Source organism: Bufo gargarizans, chromosome 3 (genome assembly GCF_014858855.1).
Source record: "Bufo gargarizans isolate SCDJY-AF-19 chromosome 3, ASM1485885v1, whole genome shotgun sequence".
Lineage (NCBI taxonomy): Eukaryota > Metazoa > Chordata > Amphibia > Anura > Bufonidae > Bufo > Bufo gargarizans.
In genome coordinates, this window is record NC_058082.1 from 205,253,243 (window position 1) to 205,275,027 (window position 21,785).

Sequence of the window (21,785 nt, forward strand, 5' to 3'; positions counted from 1 at the left end):
TCAATGCGATAGGTTCCCTTTAACCACTTCACATCCACCCATAGGATATAAACGTCCTATGGGTGGATGTTTATCTCTGAATGGACGTTCTGGAACGTCCATTCAGAGATGGCAGCTGCACGCTAATCGTGCAGCTGCCGAGCGGGGGGCCTTCTGTCAGTGACAGCAGGGAAACCCAGAGAGAAGGCAGGGACCGTTCCTCGGTGTCCCTGCCTTTTAGATCGCTGTATGCGCTATGCGCTTCCTGTCCCGGCGGTCATGTGACCTCCGGGGCCGTGCAGGAGCTGTCTTCCACAGACCTCGATCAGCTCTGCACTGAGGCTGTACAGTGCAGTATTCTGAGTATTCTGCTGTACAGCCTCTCTGGGGGGTGTATTTTCCCTGTAACTGGGGCTACTATGTCAGCCCCAGTTACAGGAGAAATCAATGATGAAAAAAAAAAGGGAAGTTAAATGTCCCACAGAGGTCTTGTATGACCATATGGGGGACGCAAAGTGTAAAATAAAAAATAAATAAAAAAATAAAATGTTTAAAAAAAAAATTTTACATGTAAAAAAAATTCCCCAATTAAGTAATTTAATCTATTTAAAAATAGAAAAATAAAGCGAAAATAGACATATTTGGTATTGCCGAGTCCGTAATGACTCGGCTGTATAAATATATCACATGATCCACCTCATCCGATAAACACCATAAAAAAAAACTGTCAAAAAATGCCATTTTTGTCACCTTACAAAAAGTGCAACTCCAAGTGATCAAAAATGCGCATTTCCCACAAAATGGTGCTAATAAAACCATCACCTCATCCCGCAAAAAATGAGCCCCTACATAAGAAAATCGCTCAAAAAATAAACTATAGCTCTCAGAACATGGAGACATTAAAACATAATATTTTTTTATTTCAAAAATGCTATTATTGTGTTAAAGTGAAATAAATAAAGAAAAGTATACATATTAGGTATCACTGCGTCTGTAACAACCAGCTCTATAAAAAAATATCACATGAGCTAACTCCTCAGATGAACACCGTAAAAAAATTATATAAAAACTGTGCCAAAAAAGCCAATTTTTGTCACCTTACATCACAAAAATTGCAACACCAAGCAATCAAAAAGGCGTATGCCCCCCAAAATAGTACCAATCAAACAGTAACATCATCCTGCAAAAAATGAGACCCTACTTAAGACAATCGGTCAAAAAATAATATTAATATGACTCTCAGACAATGGAGACACTAAAACATAATTTTTTTGTTTCAAAAATGCTAGTATTGTGTAAAACTTAAATAAAATAAGAAAAAGTATACATATTAGGTATTGCCAGATTCGCCACGTCCGTAATGATCTGCTCTCTAAAAATGTCACATGACCAGATGAACGCTGTGAAAATAAATAAAAACTGTGCCAAAACAACCAATTTTTTGGTCACCTTGCCCCATAAAGTGTAATAATAATTGATCAAAAAATCATATGTACCCAAAAATGGTACCAATAACAACGTCAACTCTTTCTGCAAAAAACGAGCCCCTGCACAAGACGATCAGCAGAAAAATAAAAAAATATGGCTTTCAGAAAATAGAGACACAAAAACATAATTTATTTTTCAAAAATGCTTTATTATGTAAAACTGAAAAAAGTAGACATATTTGATATCATTGCGTCCGTTACAACTTGCTCTATAAAAATAGCATATGATCTACCCTGTCAGATAAGTGCTGTAAAAAAAACTATGCCAAAACAGCAATTTTTTGGTTACATTGCCTCACAAAAACGTAATATAGAGCAATTAAAAATCATATATACCCCAAATAGTACCAATAAAACTGGCACCTTATCCCCTAGTTTCCAAAATGGGGTCACTTTTTGGGAGTTTCTACTGTTAGGGTGCATCAGGGGGGCTTCAAAAGGGACATGCCATCTAAAAACCAGTTCAGCAAAATCTGCCTTCCAAAAACCATACGACGTTCCTTTTCTTCTGCGCCCTGCCATGTGCCCTTACATCAGTTTACGACCACATATGGGGTGTTTCTGTAAACCGCAGAATCAGGGTAATAAATATTGAGTTTTGTTTGGCTGTTAACCCTCAATGTGTTAAAGAAAAAAATTGATTAAAATGGAAAATCTGCCAAAAAAGAAATTTAGAAATGTCATCTCCATTTTCCTTTAATTCTTGTGGAACACCAAAAGGGTTAACAAAGTTTGTAAAAATCAATTTTGAGTAACTTGAGGGGTGTAGTTTCTATAATGGGGTCATTCATGGGGGGTTTCCACTATGTAAGCCCCACAAATTTACTTCAGACCTGAACTGGTCCTTAAAAAGTGGGTTTTGGAAATTTTCTAAAAAATTTTAAGAATTGCTTCTAAAATTCTAAGCCTTCTAACGTCCTAAAAAAATAAATTGACATTTCCAAAATGATGCCAACATAAATTATACATATGGGGAATGTTAAGTAATAAATATTTTATGAGGTATCACTTTCTGTTTTGAAAGCAGAGAAATTGAAATTTTGAAAATTGCTAATTTTTCAATTTTTTGGGGTAAATTTTCGATTTTATAAATAAAGGGGAAATATATTGACCACGGTCATGAAGTACAATGTGTCAGGAGAAAATAATCTCAGAATGGCTTGGATAAGTAAAAGCCTTCCAAAGTTATTACCACATAAAGTAACATGTCAGATTTGCTAAATTAGGCTCTGTCAGAAGGGGGGAAATGGCCCAGAAGTGAAGTGGCTAAGGTCACAAGTGGCCCACCATTGCTTTATTGCAGACAAATATAGGTCGGAGAGGGTGATACTAAATTGAAGAAGGGTCTGCTACGTTTTCAAATGTTCAGTCTAACCCCGTACTGTGCGGACTCCAATACAACCTTTTACTTCCTTAAAAGTGGTTGGTACATACACATATGATTTTTAGTTGGCATGTTCTCCATATATTTAAGTCTCGCAACAGAAACTTTTTTTTTTCCTAAAACAGGGAACACAGCTTACAGGCATTTCAAAAAGTATATACATAGACATATAGAGATATAAACAAAAGTTTTGGAGAGAAGAAACATCAGGGTGCCCTAAGAAAACATAGTGTATCTCTTTTGTCCTGTACAGTTGGGCACTCATGCCTGATCATTTCCCTGGGAAAGGCAGCTGCGTCATTTATTGTAAATTTGCCTTTCCTTGGGGCCTGCCAGTTGGGCATCACAAGTATCAAATATATTGCTAAGCAGTTTTAACCATAGTGTGCAGTTATTACAGCCTAGAACAAGTCACTTTATTTAAATTATTTTATTCTAAACAAGGACATACTGGATAAAACGGACTATGGCATTTGGATATAAACATCATTGTCTGTTACTTACCGAGACCAATTTGGATCTTTTCGTAGGATGATGGAATTGCCAATCATGATTAAGAGAGCTTTAGCCCTTGTAATGGAGACATTAAACCTCTAAACAGCCCAAAAGAACAGTTATGGTTAGAAGACGTGATGGAGAGGTCACATTACAGAAGTGAAGTTCATGAAGTGTTAAAATATTTTTGATAAACACAGAAATTTACAAGGTATTAAATTAACACTGTTCTAAAACTATGTACGGTATATCAATTGCGGCAACTACTGTATGTGAAATACTACAGATTATACATAATGAAATGTCAATATGTACATTGTTGTAGGTTTTCAGATATCAAGGTGGCCTCTGGAATAAATATACAGTGAGAATTTTTCAAAAATATGCAAGAGGTATTTGCCCACCATTCACAGGACTCAAATACTTTACATGTACAGACAAACAACTGAGTAGATATAATGTCATCTGTGGATTTCCACAGATGAACATCCATAATTTGGTATTTCTACAGCTTTACTTCGTCAGCAAATCAAACTGACTGTATTTGTCTCAAAAACTAATACGACTCTACCCTAAAATTGACATTGACAAAAACATACTGGCTAACAGTGTTAGCTTTGGATGCATGGGCACCACTTATCAAGTGGTACAGAGACCTTGGCATTTCATTTCTACAGAGCAGCATTAAAGGCTATGTACACCGTCAGAGGCAATTTTTGCATTGCAATGTTACTCATTTGTGGCAAAAAAAATAATTTCAATTGGCCTTAATTAAAAATATTGTTCTGTTCTGTCATATCGGGTTAACTGTTTTTCTAACTGTGTGACTCGTACTTTCAGTAGTTTAGAGATCAGGTTTATTAGATGACCAGCACAAAGTGAGAGGTCATAAACACTTTAAACAATTTAAGTCACATTCTTAGCAGCAAGATAAGCACTGAGCTATAATTAGTGTTTATAATGTCAGAGAGCAGAGATAAGGAGTCCGTCTGCTCCTGTCTGATGGAAAGACAGAAAATGCGAAGGGTGCTTCTAGAGCATGTCAGCTCTGTACAGAAAAAGAATGTATATTATATTATATTATATATATATATATATATATATATATATATATGACAAAAAATTAGACTGCACTCTGGTAGACTTTCCAAAAAGTCAATGTTCATTGACTTTTTGGAAAGTCTACCGAAGTGCAGTCTAATTTTTTGTCCTACGTAAGTGGGTAAGCACCTATTGCCATACTTGGGCTCTGCACCCTTTTCCCTCTTTTTTCTTGGATGGTGCTGCTGGTGGTTTTTATTTTATATATACTGGATATATATATATATATTTTTTTTCACTTTATAAGACGCACCCCAGATTTTAGAGTAAGAAAATAAGATTTTTTTTCCCATCAGACCTCATATTAGCCCACTCAGAGCCCTATCAGACCTCATATTTTCCCATCAGACCCTTATCAGACTTCAGATTAGCCCATCAGAGCGCTCCAGATTTTAGATTAGCCCATCAGACCCCCATCATGCCTCAACTTAGCCCATCAGACCTCAGATTAGCCCATCAGACCCCAGATTAGCCCATCAGTACCCCCAGACCTTAGATTAGCCCATCAGTACCCCCAGACCTCAGTTTAGCCCATCAGTACCCCCAGACCTCACATCAGCCCATCAGTACCCCCAGACCTCAGATCAGCCCATCAGTACCCTCAGACCTCAGAATAGCCAATCAGAGCGGGGAGCGAAGTGCTGCAAGTGCAGGTAATACTTACCCTCCCTGGTCTGCACCGCGGCTCCACTTCAGCTGTCGCGCTCCCATCTTCCAGGCCTGCGCTGCACTGTCATGTCATAGTGCGCGCACTACGTCCTAATACATACTAGTGAGCACTTCCATAATGAAAGCGCTCACTAGTATTCGTTTTATAAGACACACGGACATTTCCCCCTCACTTTTGGGGGGAAAAAGTGCGGGGTCTTATAAAGAAAAAAAATACAGTATATATATATATATATATATATATATACTGTATATATATATTTTATTTTTAATTATTTATTATATATATATATATATATATATATAGTAAATGTTCAGTAACTGTGAATGGCACAACACTGTTCTTTGGTGGAGGGTGCCCGCGGCTGATTAAGCAATCCAGGCTTCAAAAAACAAAATCCACGGCACTTCCTTCAGTAAAAAAGTATTTATTCACCAGAGATACAACGTTTCGGTGCGCACACTGGAACCTTTTTCAAGCAGTGATGTGAAAGGGGTGTGCACATAACATATTTATAGCGTGTTTCATATCAATCAATCAATCAGTAACATAATTAGGTGCAATAAATAACATAATTCCATCAAAATACATGTCATAATTCAAAAATACATGTCATAATTCAAAAATACATGTCATAATTCAAAAATATAATAATACACTGTGGGAGATTAGCTGGAACAGACAGCCCGTATGCAGGCAGCTTCGTTGAAATCTGGCTGGTTGCCAGGTTTATTTAGCCAAAAAGATTTGTACAGCAGAAAAACAAAACAAAAAGTACATCCTTGCCGTGCGGAGCTAAGCTATACAGTCGTGTCCTGACTATACGGTGCGGGGCTGCTCCCCGACATCCGTAACACAAATGGTAAAGCAAACTTTTTTTTTTTTTTGCATCCAAACATAGCTCTCTCTTAAGCTACACAGGTTACGGTCCTGAGACTCAGCACATGAGAGAGCTGTTGTGCTCTCTTCCTGTTTATTTAAAGTCCATCTGGAGGTGAACTCCAGTGGACCACAATCTCTGGACCGGAACCAAGCCTGCCACCGAGGCTGGAAAAACCCGGGTCGGATTCCGGTTCAGTCCCTGACAACAGAGCGCATGCGAGGTGAAACATACCTATCATCCATCACCTCGCCTCGCATACCGTCACAACACATATAAGTGACTTGGATCTGTATATCCAAAAGCCTGTGTTGGTTAAAGTGACCGTGAATCATATTTCATATAATTCCAACATTAATTCCAACAATCCAACAATCAGTGCATGATTAACTAGATTAAAAACAATAACTGAGCGTTCGTGACCTGATCAGGATCCAAGCGGCACACGAGGGTCTGGCGTGGTGCAAGCACAACTGCACCTGCGCGGCTTCTCCTAGTAACGGCAATCTTTCGAAACCTGTGAGTCAGCTGATCGGAAGTTAGGAAGTCAGGGGATCGGGATCTCAATGTCACGTGAGGCATATTGGTACACGTTGCTACGCCAACCATCACATGACCAAGGTCCTGCATTCTAGAGATCAAAAATTATCTGGCTGTTTCCCTCTGGTAGTTACGTTCTTCCCAAAGTGTAAACGTCACCTGGGGTTCCGGATCATAGAGACACCATCTCTTTTGGAATTATCATTATTAAACAGGTACAGTCCTGATCAAAAGTTTAAGACCACTTGAAAAACTGCAAAAAATCATATTTAGCATGACTGAATCTTAACAAGGTTCCAAGTAGAGCTTCAACATGCAACAAGAAGAAATGGGAGTGAGACAAAACATTTTTTGAGCATTCAATTAAATGAAAACAACGAATAAACTGAAACAGGCTGTTTTTCAGCTGATCAAAAGTTTAGGACCACACCTCCAAAGAAAAAACTAAACCCCCCCAAAACAGAAATCCAACTTCCAAACATGAACTCAGTAATGAGTAGCTCTGCCGTTATTGTTTATCACTTCCAAAAATTGGCTACGGCCTGCTTGGTGCAAGCGTTTCCATGAGGTGAGTGGGAACATTTCTCCAAGTGGTGAAGACGGCCGCACGAAGTCCATCTACTGTCTGGAACGGTTGTCCATTTTTGTAAACTTCCCTTGCCATCCATCCCCAAAGGTTCTCAATTTGATTTAGATCAGGGGAACATACAGTATGGGGCAAAAGAGTGATGTTATTCTACTGGAAGAAGTCCCTTGTACTGCGGGCATTGTGTACTGTAATGTTGTCCTGTTGAAAAACCCAGTTGTTACCACACAGACGAGGGCCCTCAGTCATGAGGAATGCTTTCTGCAACATCTGGACATAGCCAGTGGCCGTTTGATGCCCCTGCACTTCCTGAAGCTCCATTGTTCCACTGAAGGAAAAAGCACCCCAGACCATTATGGTGCCCCCTCCATTGTGGCGCGTAGAAAACATCTCAGATGGGATCTGCTTGTCATGCCAGTAACGTTGGAAACCATCAGGACCATCAGGGTTAAAAAAAATTCTCATCAGAGAATAAAACTTTCTTCCACCTTTGAATGTCCCATGTTTGGTGCTCTCTTGCAAAGTCCAAACGAGCAGTTCTGTGGCATTCAAGGAGACGAGGTCTTTGAAGACGTTTTTTGTTTTTGAAGCCCTTCAGTCTCAGATGCCGTCTGCTGGTTATGGGGCTGCAGTCAGAACCAGTAAGGGCCTTAATTTGGGTCGAGGATCGTCCAGTGCCTTGACGGACAGCCAATTGGATCCTTCGGCTCAGTGCTGATTACATTTTTTTGGGTCTTCTACTTGACTTTTTTGTTCCATAACCCTCAGGATCATTTAAGAAATTCCAAATGACTGTCTTACTGCATCCCACCTCAGCAGCAATGGCGCGCTGTGAGAGACCCTGCTTATGCAGTTCAACAACCCGACCGCGTTCAAAAAGGAAGAGTTTTTTTGCCTTTGCCATCACAACGTGTGACTACCTGACAGAAAATGACAATAAATCCACATCTTTGCACAGATTTGGCCTTTTAAAAGCATGTGGTCCTAAACTTTTGATCAGCTGATAAAAAGGCTGTTTCAGTTTAATCGTTATTTTCAATTAATTGAATGCTCAAAAAATGTTTTGTCTCACTCCCATTTCTTCTTGTTGCATGTTGAAGCTCTACTTGGAACCTTGTTATGATCCAGCCATGCTAAATATGATTTTTTTTTGCCATTTTTCAAGTGGTCTTAAACTTTTGATCAGGACTGTATAAGGTGCAGATATAGTTGTACTACTTACGGGGTCATCAACATCTGTAAAGATTTCTCAATCCCATCAGCAGTATCCGAGGGCAGCAAAGGCGACACTGCACTTGTCCCCAAATGCAGTGTCTAGTCCTGCTCACCCCTCCCCCAATACAGTAGAATAAGAGTATCTAGGCAGGGACATACCACCACATCCAGCAATTCAGGCTACATAAATGCTAGGTGGTCCCATCACACACTATCATCATGGGTCTTCATGGACGCGCACCAGGCTCCCATAATATGGGGCTCTAGCATCTCTCATCCACATCCCTTTTGTTAATCTAATGATTATCTGCAGCTCATCCCTGTCAAAAAGGTACAATGAGTACACAAGACTAAATTCCAGAACCCCAGATGACACAAACAAACAACCAGAAGAAAGCAGGGGCCTCATATTGATTATCAGTTCCGATCACCAAATCCCATCTTGTATAAATTCAATAGTTGTCCAGCATCATCATGTGTGGCATGGATCCCAATAACTTCTATGTCAACGGAACGCTCAGCTTCACAAAATCTGCAAGTAAAAATAATCATAATCAGGGAAGAGCATTAGAAACAAAGTCTTCTTTCCAAGCACCCCACATACAACCAGCAGGTAGACTAAACAGGACCCGGGACCACATCCAGACAGGACGCCATCTAAGTACATATCCAAGGTCTGAACTCAACATTTAATCCCATTGGTTTTAAAGTATTCAATTTCATGATCCAAAAGATCTCTCTTTTCTTTAAAGATAATACTCTATTCCCACCTATCCGTGACATTGGGACATGGTCCACGAGCATCCATTTACTATCTCGTTCACAATGTCCCACTTCCGTACAATGCTTTGACACTGATAAATCCATCCGCTTTTTGCGGATGGTGTAGCGATGGTAATTGAAACGTGTCTTGAAATCCAGTGTAGTTTCTCCTTCATACAATAATGAGTAAGGGCACCACAACACATATATCACAAATGACGAATCACATGTCAAATATTGATTAATTTTGTATGTAACCTTAGTTTTTGGATGTATCAAGCTTCCTCCCTTCTGTATCTGTTTACAATTAATGCAATTCAATTTCCCATGCTTGAATTGCATTAATTGTAAACAGATACATAAGGGAGGAAGCTTGATACATCCAAAAACTAAGGTTAAATACAAAATTAATCATTATTTGACATGTGATTCATCATTTGTGATATATGTGTTGTCGTGCCCTTGCTCATTATTGTATGTAGGAGAAACTACACTGGATTTCCAGACACGTTTCAATTACCATCGCTACACCATTCGCAAAAAGCGGATGGATTTACCAGTGTCAAAGCATTGTACGGAAGTGGGACATGGTGAACGAGATATTAAATGGATGCTCGTGGACCATGTCCTAATGTCACAGAGAGGTGGGAATAGAGTATTATCTTTAAAGAAAAGAGAGATCTTTTGGATCATGAAATTGAATACTTTAAAACCAATGGGATTAAATGTTGAGTTCAGACCTTGGATATGTACTTAGATGGCATCCTGTCTGGATGTGGTCCTGTTTAGTCTACCTGCTGGTTGTATGTGGGGTGCTTGTTAAGAAGACTTTGTTTCTAATGCTCTACCCTGATTATGATTATTTTTACTTGCAGATTTTGTGTAGCTGAGCGTTCGGTTGACATAGAAGTTATTGGGATCCACGCCACACATGATGATGCTGGACAACTATTGAATTTATACAAGATGGGATTTGGTGATTGGAACTGATGATCAATATGAGGCCCCTGCTTTCTTCTGGTTGTTTGTGTCATCTGGGGTTCTGGAATTTAGTCTTGTGTACTCATTGTACCTTTTTGACAGGGATGAGCTGCAGATAATCATTAGATTAACAAAGGGGATGTGGATGAGAGATGCTAGAGCCCCATATTATGGGAGCCTGGTGCGCGTCCATGAAGACCCATGATGATAGTGTGTGATGGGACCACCTAGAATTTATGTAGCCTGACTTGCTGGATGTGGTGGTATGTCCCTGCCTAGATACTCTTATTCTACTGTATTGGGGGAGGGGTGAGCAGGGCTAGAGACTGCATTTGGGGACCTGGGATACTGCTGATGGGATTGAGAAATCTTTACAGATGTTGATGACCCCATAGGTAGTGCAACTATATGTGCACCTGATAACTGTTTAATAATGATAATTCCAAAAGAGATGGTGTCTCTATGATCCAGAACCCCAGGTGACGTTTACACTTTGGGAAGAACGTAACTACCAGAGGGAAACAGCCAGATAGATCAATATGCCTCACATGACTTTGAGATCCCGATCACCTGGCTTCCTAACTTCCGATCAGCTGACTCACAGGTTCCGGAAGATTGCCGTTACTAGGAGAAGCCGCTCAGGCGCAGTTGTGCTTGCACCACGCCAGACCCTCATGTGCCGCTTGGATCCCGATCAGGTCACGAACGCTCAGTTATTGTTTTTAATCAAGTTAATCATGCACATCACCTGATTGTTGGAATTAATGTTGGAATTATATGAAATATGATTCACGGTCACTTTAACCAACACAGGCTTTTGGATATACAGATCCAAGTCACTTATATGTGTATTATGAATTGTACTGGCTTTTTATTCATGCATTTTTGAATTATGGCATGTATTTTGATGGAATTATGTTATTTATTGCACATAATTATGTTACTGATTGATTGATATGAAACACGCTATAAATATGTTATGTGCACACCCCGTTCACATCACTGCTTGAAAAAGGTTCCAGTGTGCGCACCGAAACGTTGCATCTCTGGTGAATAAATACTTTTTTACTGAAGGAAGTGCAGTGGATTTCCTGGATTTATATATATATATATATATATATATATATATATATTTATTCAATATTGAAATATGATAAATATTTATTAATTATATAAAGCTGAGTGCATATGGATGTCCGCTAAAGGAATTTGCACCGTCGCATTTACAATCACGAAATTTGGCACACAGGTACATCAGGTAACCGGGAAGGTTTTAGATCGGGTCTCAGCTCTCTAGCATACGTTCCTGAGATATTCCCAAAAAAATGCATTATCCAATAGAAGCCTGGTCACATAACCCTTATCAGCCAATAGAAGCTCGCAGGCCCTTAGTGTCCACATACGCACAGTTTTACACCAGGTTTCCATAACAACCCAGCCATTTTTCTTCACTTCTGTAGTTTTTTGGAAACCTGTCACCAGGATAATCGCTATTGAAGTAAAGCCATGGCCTAATAGTACTTGGTACCTTATTTCCAGATGTGCCTTTGTTCCAGCAATAGATGTTTTTTAATCCTCTGAAAATCCAGTCTATTTGGTATGCAAATGAGCCAGTAAGGTGCCCAGAGGGCCATAATTCTTGCAGGAAGGAGCCCAGGCACGCCTCCTGCCACAATGTGTCCAACCACCCCTCCTACATCACATTCAAACCATAACTTTGCCCACTTTTCCCTGCTCCCAGCATGAGGGTGGATTTGGGCACTAGCAGGAGGAGTGCCTGGGCTCCTTCTTGCAAGAGTGACGCCCCTCTGGGCACCTTACTGGCTCATTTGCATACCAAAGAAAACTGAATTTTCAGAAGATAGAAAACATCTATTGCTTGAACAAAGGCACATCTAGAAATAAGGTACTAAGTGCTATTAGGCCATGGCTTTATTTCAATAGCAATTGAAAAAAATGAAGGCAAAATCAACTTTTGTCAGCTGCAGGGGTGGGAGGGTGACTTTCTCCTTGCAGCTCATGATCAGACAGCACAGTGCTGCTGTCTGAGAGTGAGCTGTTCAAAAGGACATCCTTGTGTACGTCCAGGCCCTTTGCCAGACAGAGGACAGGGAGTCTGAAAGCTGGACTGTCTGGCCTAAAACCGGACCTCTGGCCACCCTAGGGGCAGGCTGCTGTGAGGGTCACAATTAACGGGATGGTCCGCTATGGAGGTCAGTGTTAAGGCCCATATTGTTGTAGAGGCCACTGTTAAGGAGACAGGCTCTGATGGAAATCAATGTTGAGGATACATGGTACTGGGGAGGTCACTAATAAAAGGGACGGGACATTGTGGAGGTCCCTTAAGCGGGCGGGATGCTGTGGAGGTCACCGTTAAGGGGATGGTCCACTATAGAGGTCAGTGTTAAGGGTCGGGGTGTTGTGGAGGTCACATTTTAAAGGAATGGATCTCTGTGGAGGTCACTAATAAAGAGGCGGCCGCTGTGGAGGTAAATATTAAAGAGCAGGCACTGTGGAGGTCACTATTAAGGGAGGAGGGGACTGTGGAGGCCACTATTAAAGGGGCAGCGGGGTACAGTGAGGTCACTGTTAAGGGAGCGGGGTTATGTGGCAGTCACTGTTAAAGGGGCAGTTGCTGTGGAGGTCTCTTAACCTGTTTGGGACACATGACGTACCGGTACGGCATGTTGTCCCGGTACTTAAGGACACATGACGTACCGGTACGTCATGTTCATTTCCGATTACCGCTGCCCAACGGGCGGTTATCGGAACAAGGTACCTGCTGAAATCATTGAGCAGGCACCTTGGCTAAATACGCGGGGGGTCCCGTGAACCTCCCATGTCGGTGATCGCCGCAAACCGCAGGTCAATTCAGACCTGCAGTTTGCGGCTTTTTATGGTGCAGCTGCGGCGGGCACAGGTGCCATCGGGTCCCCGTGGGGCTGTAGGGGGGACCCGATGGCATGGAAGGCAGCCCCCTGGATCTAACAGGCCGGAAGCTGTATGAGTAATACACACTGTATTACTCATACAGCCAATGCATTCTAATACAAAAGTATTGGAATGCATTGTAAAGGATAAGACCCCCAAAAGTTGAAATCCCAAAGTAGGACAAAAAATTAAATAAAAAAGTTGCAAAAATAAAATTTCCGCCCCAAAAAATTAAACGTTTCAAGTAAAAATAAACAAAAATGTCATTTCCCCAAAATATTAGGTTGATATATTAGGTATCACCACGTCCGTATCGACCGTCTCTATAAACATATCACATCACCTAACCCCTCAGATGAACACTGCAAAAAATAAAAAATAAAAACTGTGCTAAATAAACAATTTTTTTGTCATCTTACATCACAAAAAGTACAACAGCAAGCGATCAAAGAGGCGTATGCCCACCAAACAAGTACCAAGCTAACCGTCACCTCATCCTGCAAATAATGAGCCCATACCTGAGACAATCGCCCAAAAAGTAAAAAAAAATTATGGCTCAGAATATGGAGACACTAAAACATCAATTTTTGTTTAAAAAAAGCTGTTATTGTGTAAAACTTGCATTAAAAAAGTATACATATTAGGTATCACTGCGTCCGTATCGACCGGCTCTATAAAAGTATCACATTACGTAACCCCTCAGATGAACACCGTAAAAAATAAAAAATAAAAACTGTGCTAAATAAACCATTTTTTTGTCACCTACATCACAAAAAGTGTAATAGCAAGCGATCAAAAATGCATATGCACCCTAAAATATTGCCAATCAAACCATCATCTCATCCTGCAAAAAATTAGACCCTACCTAAATTAATCGCCCAAAAACTATGGCTTTCAGAATATGGAGACACTAAAACGTTTTCTTTTTTTTTGTTTCAAAAATGATATTATTGTGTAAAACTTACATAAATAAAAAAAGTATACATATTAGGTATTGTCACGTCTGTAATAACCTGCTCTATAAAAATATCACATGACCTAACCCCTCAGGTGAATACCATAAAAAAAAATTAAACGGTTTAAAAAAAGCCATTTCTTGTCACCTTACATCACAAAAAGTATAATAGCAAGCGATCAAAAAAATCACATGCATCCCAAAATAGTGTCAATCAAACCGTCATCTCATCCCGCAAAAATCATACCCTACCCAAGATAATTGCCCAAAAACTTAAACTATGGCTCTCAGATTATGGAAACACTAAAACATGATTTTTTTGTTTAAAAAATGATTCATTGTGTAAAACTTACATAAATAAAAAAAAGTATACATATATGTTATCGCCGCAACCGTGATAAAAACACCACATTATCTAACCTGTCAGATGAATATTGTAAATAACCAAAAATAAAAAACGGTGCCAAAACAGCCATTTCTTGTTACCTTGCCTCACAAAAAGTCTAATATAGAGCAAGCAAAAATCATATGTACCCTAAAATAGTACCAACAAAACTGCCACCCTATCCCATAGTTTCTAAAATGGGGTCACTTTTTTGGAGTTTTTACTCTAGGGGTGCATCAGGGGGGCTTTAAATGGGACATGGTGTCAAAAAACCAGTCCAGCAAAATCTGCCTTCCAAAAACCGTATAGCATTCCTTTCCTTCTGCGCCATTCCGTGTGCCCGCACAGCGGTTTACGACCACATATGGGGTGTTTATGTAAACTACAGAATCAGATCCATAAATATTGAGTTTTGTTTGGCTGTTAACCCTTGCTTTGTAACTGGAAAAAAATTATTAAAATGGAAAATCTGCCAAAAAAGTGAAATTTTGAAATTGTATCTCTATTTTCCATTAATTCTTGTGGAACACCTAAAGGGTTAACACCATTTGTAAAATCAGTTTTGAATACCTCGAGGGGTGTATTTTCTAGAATGGGGTCATTTTTTGGTGGTTTCTATTATGTAAGCTTCACAAAGTGACTTCAGACCTGAACTGGTCCTTGAAAAGTGGGTTTATGAAAATTTATTTTGCTTCTAAACTTCTAAGCTTTGTAACATCCCCAAAATTATCCAAACATGAAGTAGACATATGGGGATTCGGGAATGTAAAGTAATAACTATTTTTGTAGGTATAACTATGTATTATAGAAGTAGAGAAATTGAAACTTAGAAATTTGCTAATTATTACAAATTTTGGGCAAATTTGGTATTTTTTTATAAATAAAAATGATTTTTGACTCCATTTTACCAGTGTCATGAAGTACAATATGTGACGAAAAAACAATCTCAGAATGGCCTGGATAAGTCAAAGCATTTTAAAGTTATTCGCACATAAAGTGACACTGGTCAGATTTGCAAAGAATGGCCTGGTCCTTAAGGTGAAAATGAGCCCGGCCCCTAAGGGGTTAAGGGAGCCAGGAATGGTGGAGGTCACAGTTAAGGGGACTGTAACCTATGGTCAGTGTTAAGTGGTGAGTGCTGTAGAGGTCACTGTTAAGAGGACGGGCCCCTGTGGAGGTCACTGTCAAGGTGGTGGGGTGCTGTGGAACTCACTGTTAAAGGGGCAGGCTGCTGTGAAGGTCAAAGTTAAGGTGGTGGGCTGCTGTGGAGGTCCCATCTTAAAGAAGACGCGGCACTGTGGGGGGGGGGGCAGTGTTAAGGGGTGGGGGGCTGTGGAGGTCACTGTTAAGGGGGTGGGGTACTGTAGATGTCACTGTTATAGTTGATACTGTCGATATCTTTTAACGTCACACACAAACATTAAATGAAATAGTCGAAATATACCCATGCAAAGCCAGGTTATCCGGCTAGTTTTTAATAAAGACCAATTTAAAAAAATATTTTTTTTTTTGGGCTGAAAATGAGTACAAAGCAATAATAATTATAAAAAACCCAAAAGGTGTACATACTCTTTAATCTTCTTTACACTTTTAAAATCACTTTAATGAAAAACTCAGTATTAAAATTGAGATGTGTTGTGGAACCATTGCATCAGTTCCATGAGCTTGACCAACTGGATGATGAAAGTTAATGAAAGTTAGTGACCAGTGGTGCATGTGAAAAACAGTTCCAACAAATGAAATAGAACTACTGTCAATACTGTTAAGATCCAGAAATGTCAATCTAAAAGGTAGCGAGAGTTGGGATGAGGAGTATGTTCATGAGTACCCCAGGGGCGTCGTTAGGTCAAAACAATTGGGGCTGGAGCCCCGGATGTTTTGTCCAGTGCCCCGAATGCAGGGCCATGGGGGAGTCACTCTGGCCGCAATAGAAGTCACAGCACTCTCCGCTCTTACTCTCCTGTGCTACTCTACACCGGCCCCGCCACTCACAGAAGTAAACATTTATAAACTGTAATCCGTATCCTGCAGTAACTTTAAATCAGCGCTCATCTCTTTACTATCTTACACTCATCTCTGGTAACAGGCAGTGAGGGCGACGCTCACTCACTGACATCACGCGCCTGTTCTTCCCACTAGGCGGCACATGCACGTGACGTCAGTGAGTGAGCTCTGCCGCCCGCACCGCCTGTTGCTGTCTGGAGCCGAGTGTAAGGTTGTAAAGAGATGAGCGCTGATTTAAAGTTAAAGTTACTGCAGGATACGGATTACAGTTTATAAATGTATACTCCTGTGAGCGGCGGGCAGGGGGATCTGTGGATGGCACTGTTATGGGGAGGGGGATCTGTGGATGACACTGTTATGTGGAGGGTGATCTGTGGATGACACTGTAATGGGGTAGATCTGTCGATGACACATATAGCATAAGATGCTAAATACGGTATGTGTCATCCTGGGCAATCCCACAGATCATCCCCCAACTCCCCTTGTACTTGTTCCGCTACTTGCAGGCTGTGTGGGCATGAGTTCAGAACTTCAGTCACTTTGGTCCGCAATTCTGTTCTGCGGCGCGTGATCCTGCGAGACCCGCAGCAGGAGGTCTCGAGGGGTCACACGCCGCAGAACAGAATTGCGGACCGAAGTGACTGAAGTTCTGAACTCATGCCCACGCAGCCTGCAAGTAGCGGAACAAGTACAAGGGGGGTTGATGGGTTCCAACTTCTGTGATTAGTTTATAGTTAAGGGGTTTGCTTAATTTAAATTAGGATGACCATAGGTTAGGATGATCTGTGGGTTGCCCAGATGGCTAGGCCCTTCACTGTAGTTATTAACCCCATTCAGCAGTCCCCCATTCATTGAAGGGGGGACTGCTGAAAGGGGTTAATAACTACTGTAAAGCCCACCCGTTGGCGATGAGGGTGTGGCTTCACGTGGGCTCGTGCCCCGGGTGTTTTCAGACCCTAGCAACACCCCTGGAGTACCGCAAGTACACAAATTTACAGCTCTAACTAGAAAAAGGCTATTACAGAGCTCAGTGATGTTTTTAGCAAGTCATTAATGGGAACAGCACATATTGTTGAGCCAAACTTCTTCCTACTTGCCTTAGGGTTTTTTAAAAATCCAAGACTGAAGTCTTCGTCAAGTTTGACATAATCCATAGAACTCCGCACTGTAGATATAAGGATCACTCTCCGTTCCTGACCCTGGAACTCTTCCACAGATCCAATCTGATAAAGTGATTCAACATCTGTCATACTAAACTATAACACGCTCAATGCACAAAGAAATGTACTACCTCTTGAATATGGTTATAAACAAAATGAGATAATAAAAATCTAAAGCTGCTAGAAGACCAGTAATATGGACAGGTGCAGGTTATAGTGAGGGCAATCTGGGCGACTGCGCAGGGCCCTATGCTCCAGTGGGCCCCATGAAAGTTTGCAACGCTGAACAGTCACAAGCCATGCTCATAACGTCCCTGTCCTCATGAGGTCCTGCATGTTCTGTGTTGAGCTATGAAAGCTGGTGCCAGATTTGAGAGCGCAGAACATCCTCCTGATGATCTTACCCAGTGGGCTTGCAGGCAACATGTACTACATTATCTGTACTCAGATCCATGTCTGTTATCTCATGCAAATGTGTGTTGGGCGCATTGTTTTTGGTGGGTGTACTGGGCTGAAGGGTGGCTCACACCTCCCATACAGCCCAGGACCCATGGCACACATAATCTACCCCTGAATACAGAACAATCTGAACTTCAGAATAGAAAATATAAATGATGTGGCGCACAGGAGGAACCAGAGATTATATGAGGTGCTCTTAGTAGAGTAGGTTCACCCTATCTACTCAATTACGTAGCAATGAGAACAGAAGGAACTGGGAACTCTCAGATATCTCAACCAATACTGAATTTATTTATACAATAAACCTAGTACTACCCAATTGAGGGGTAGACCAAAAACAATAAATTATCGGCTAGAACATAAAAATCAAGGACATCTACAATAGAATAAAATAGAATCGATAATAAAATTGATTTAAAAAATTGCTGAATACAAAACAAAGTAGCTAGACGCTCATCAAGATCGAAGACATCTACAAAATAATAAAATAACACAATAAAAAATGATGATGGAATAATCGCTGAATACAAAACAAAGTGCAAATACTAATGTCTCTGACTTGAACAATAGTAGAACAGCATACACATAGAAACATAGAATGTGTCGGCAGATAAGAACCATTTGGCCCATCTAGTCTGCCCAATATATCTGAATCCTATGAATAGTCCCTGGCCCTATCTTATATGAAGGATAGCCTTATGCCTATCCCATGCATGCTTAAACTCCTTCACTGTATTTGCAGCTACCACTTCTGCAGGAAGGCTATTCCATGCATCCACTACTCTCTCAGTAAAGTAATACTTCCTTATATTACTTTTAAAGCTTTGCCCCTCTAATTTAAAACTGTGTCCTCTTGTGGTAGTTTTTCTTCTTTTAAATATGCTCTCCTCCGTTACCGAGTTGATTCCCTTTATGTATTTAAAAGTTTCTATCATATCCCCTCTGTCTCTTCTTTCTTCCAAGCTATACATATTAAGGTCTTTTAACCTTTCCTGGTAAGTTTTATCCTGCAATCCATGTACTAGTTTAGTAGGTGGAAAAAACTGAATCCAGCTCACCTCTCTGGTATATTGTTATCGTCCCGGCTCCAGAAACCCTAGGGGAGTGTTCCCATGGCAGGCTGCAGGTAAATAGTAAAAGACGGGTTCCGGAGACAAACGGAGTCCTCTTATCACTCTTCTTTATTGTTCATATAAAATATGACAGACATCGTCACCCCCTCATAGCAAGACGTTGACGCGTTTCGGGTAGACACCCTTAATCGTAACGCTATGCCAAGTGTGGCCCCACTATTTAAAAGAGTTGGAATTCACCACCCCCCACCTGAGGGGAGGGAGTCTCCAACTCTATAGGTTGCCACATATAAGAACACACCTTTTCGTTTTCTTGGATCCACCTATGATTGTTCACACACTGTGCAGGCCTGACAATGGGTAAATTAACCCTAAAATACCATTAGATCCAATTTCTTAGTCAAAGCCGCACAGTGTGAACTTACCATCATTGATGGAAGGTATATAATACAGGATACAAACATGTTACATAAAATACAAATAAAAACGAACAAAATATAGCCCTCAGTAGTTACAATAATTGTTACTTGTAACATCAAGCAGAAAACAGTTAATTTGCCAACATTATATATCTTAGCAATATACAAATAAATAAACCGATGTTCCCTAAAGCATACCGCAAGCGGTCCTAATGTCACATCATACAACGAAGTATGTATATAACACTATCCCGTGCTCATGCATCAGAACACTATAGGTGTATCAGCATGATACTGAGGGCTATATTTTGTTCGTTTTTATTTGTATTTTATGTAACATGTTTGTATCCTGTATTATATACCTTCCATCAATGATGGTAAGTTCACACTGTGCGGCTTTGACTAAGAAATTGGATCTAATGGTATTTTAGGGTTAATTTACCCATTGTCAGGCCTGCACAGTGTGTGAACAATCATAGGTGGATCCAAGAAAACGAAAAGGTGTGTTCTTATATGTGGCAACCTATAGAGTTGGAGACTCCCTCCCCTCAGGTGGGGGGTGGTGAATTCCAACTCTTTTAAATAGTGGGGCCACACTTGGCATATCGTTACGATTAAGGGTGTCTACCCGAAACGCGTCAACGTCTTGCTATGAGGGGGTGACGATGTCTGTCATATTTTATATGAACAATAAAGAAGAGTGATAAGAGGACTCCGTTTGTCTCCGGAACCCGTCTTTTACTATTTACCTGCAGCCTGCCATGGGAACACTCCCCTAGGGTTTCTGGAGCCGGGACGATAACAATATACCAGAGAGGTGAGCTGGATTCCGTTTTTTCCATATTCTCAAGTGTTTTTTCCGTGCTACGCCCCTGGTGTCCCGAGGAGTGAGATTACCTCTAGCTCTGTCAAACATTTCACATTACAGACGCTCACCGATTCTATACGGACGTACCTTTTCAAATATGGCCTTCAGTAATCAACTAGACCGACAAACCAAAGCGGATTCAGTTTTTTCTGCCATGGATTCAAGTAGCTCCAGTGATTTTGATATAAAAAATGGAATGAAAACCCTGGAACGCTTGTTAAATCAAGAGACGCGAGTCTGGTGGGATTGTATCACACTAACAAAGTATAATGAAAAAAGTATGATTCCAAGAGGATTAAGAATTAAAAAAGTACCCACCACCGTTTTCTCTGATGACTTTGTATGCCGATGGAATAGTGTTGTGGAATCATATATCTATATATCTAGTATCAAATGTATACTTGCTTGTATTATATCTAACAGTTTGCTTAACAAACAAAATGGCCCCTGAAGTAGCAGCCAGCTCCCTTAATAATCCCTTACTAAACACTTTATGATATTGAAATTGCTGACATAGTGCTGACATTGCTAAAGTATGGAGTGATAATGTGATACCTTGTCATGGGACTTAGTAATGTGACAATTAGATCATCAAATTAACCGAGTCATAAAGTTCCTCTTTTTTGCTATAAAAAATCATGTAATCCGAATAAACGCAGCATCTTGCATTGACTGACTTCTCTGTGACAGTCTGTGTGTGATCTCTTTCAAGGCGTACGTATGCCAATCATTTTATACCATTCGGAGCAATACATCAACTCTTAACTGACTATATTGGAGTCAGATCCAGAACCATATCAGTTGGCGCCCAACGTGGGGCCTGAGGATTGGACCTCCTGCTGGCGTACCCCCAGAGACTGGACCCAGAGAGACAAGCCAACGGACACCGGGACCGCGGCCCGTAATAAGAGGTGAGAAAATATATTCATCTTACCTATTCTGTGTCCCTTGGCTTAGTCTATCCATATTTGTTCTATTTGTTCTAGGGAGGGGTGCACCGACAGTGAGGCATCCTCAGGGGCATGAAAGTAAGAACCCCATTGTATTGATAAGCTTGATGTATTGTGTTTTATTATTTTTTTGTGTATGGTTGGTTTCTCTGGTCTCTGGGAGAAAGGAGAAAGGAGAGGCATAGACTGACAGAACAATAGAAGTCTCCTAAAGTGCCTACATTGAGGGGTAACCCTGGTGTGTAACCCCAAGAAATAGTAGAAGGGAAGGAGACGGCTTGCTGATAACCCAGTGGTGTGTTAATCTCAAGCTCAAGGTGTTTGTTTGTCAGTGTCTGTGCTAATCCAACTATCAGAGACAGTCAGTAAGTAAAGGCTCCAGAACGTGTTGAAGGCTCCAGAACGTGTTGTTTGGAAAAAAATGGGTAACCGAAATAGTGTCCCGAAGGGCTATTGTTCACCTGAACAGTACGTGGCGGACCGGAGAGGAAAAGGTTATGT

The 21,785-nt window shown here is 40.7% G+C and overlaps 2 protein-coding genes across 9 annotated transcripts in view; both read right to left on the reverse strand.

Moving 5' to 3' along the window:
* INPP4A (inositol polyphosphate-4-phosphatase type I A) overlaps positions 1–21,785 on the reverse strand; it is a 393,978-nt gene that overhangs the window by 201,449 nt on the left and 170,744 nt on the right. The window lies entirely within an intron of this gene.
* Positions 1–21,785, reverse strand: part of LOC122931482 — a 162,109-nt gene that overhangs the window by 5,050 nt on the left and 135,274 nt on the right. The window contains exons 20-21 of the mRNA XM_044285547.1: positions 17,453–17,578; positions 3,355–3,443 (exon numbers count right to left, since the gene is read on the reverse strand). Of these exons, the coding sequence (XP_044141482.1) occupies positions 3,355–3,443; positions 17,453–17,578 (215 nt within the window). The remainder of the gene's footprint in view (positions 1–3,354; positions 3,444–17,452; positions 17,579–21,785) is intronic.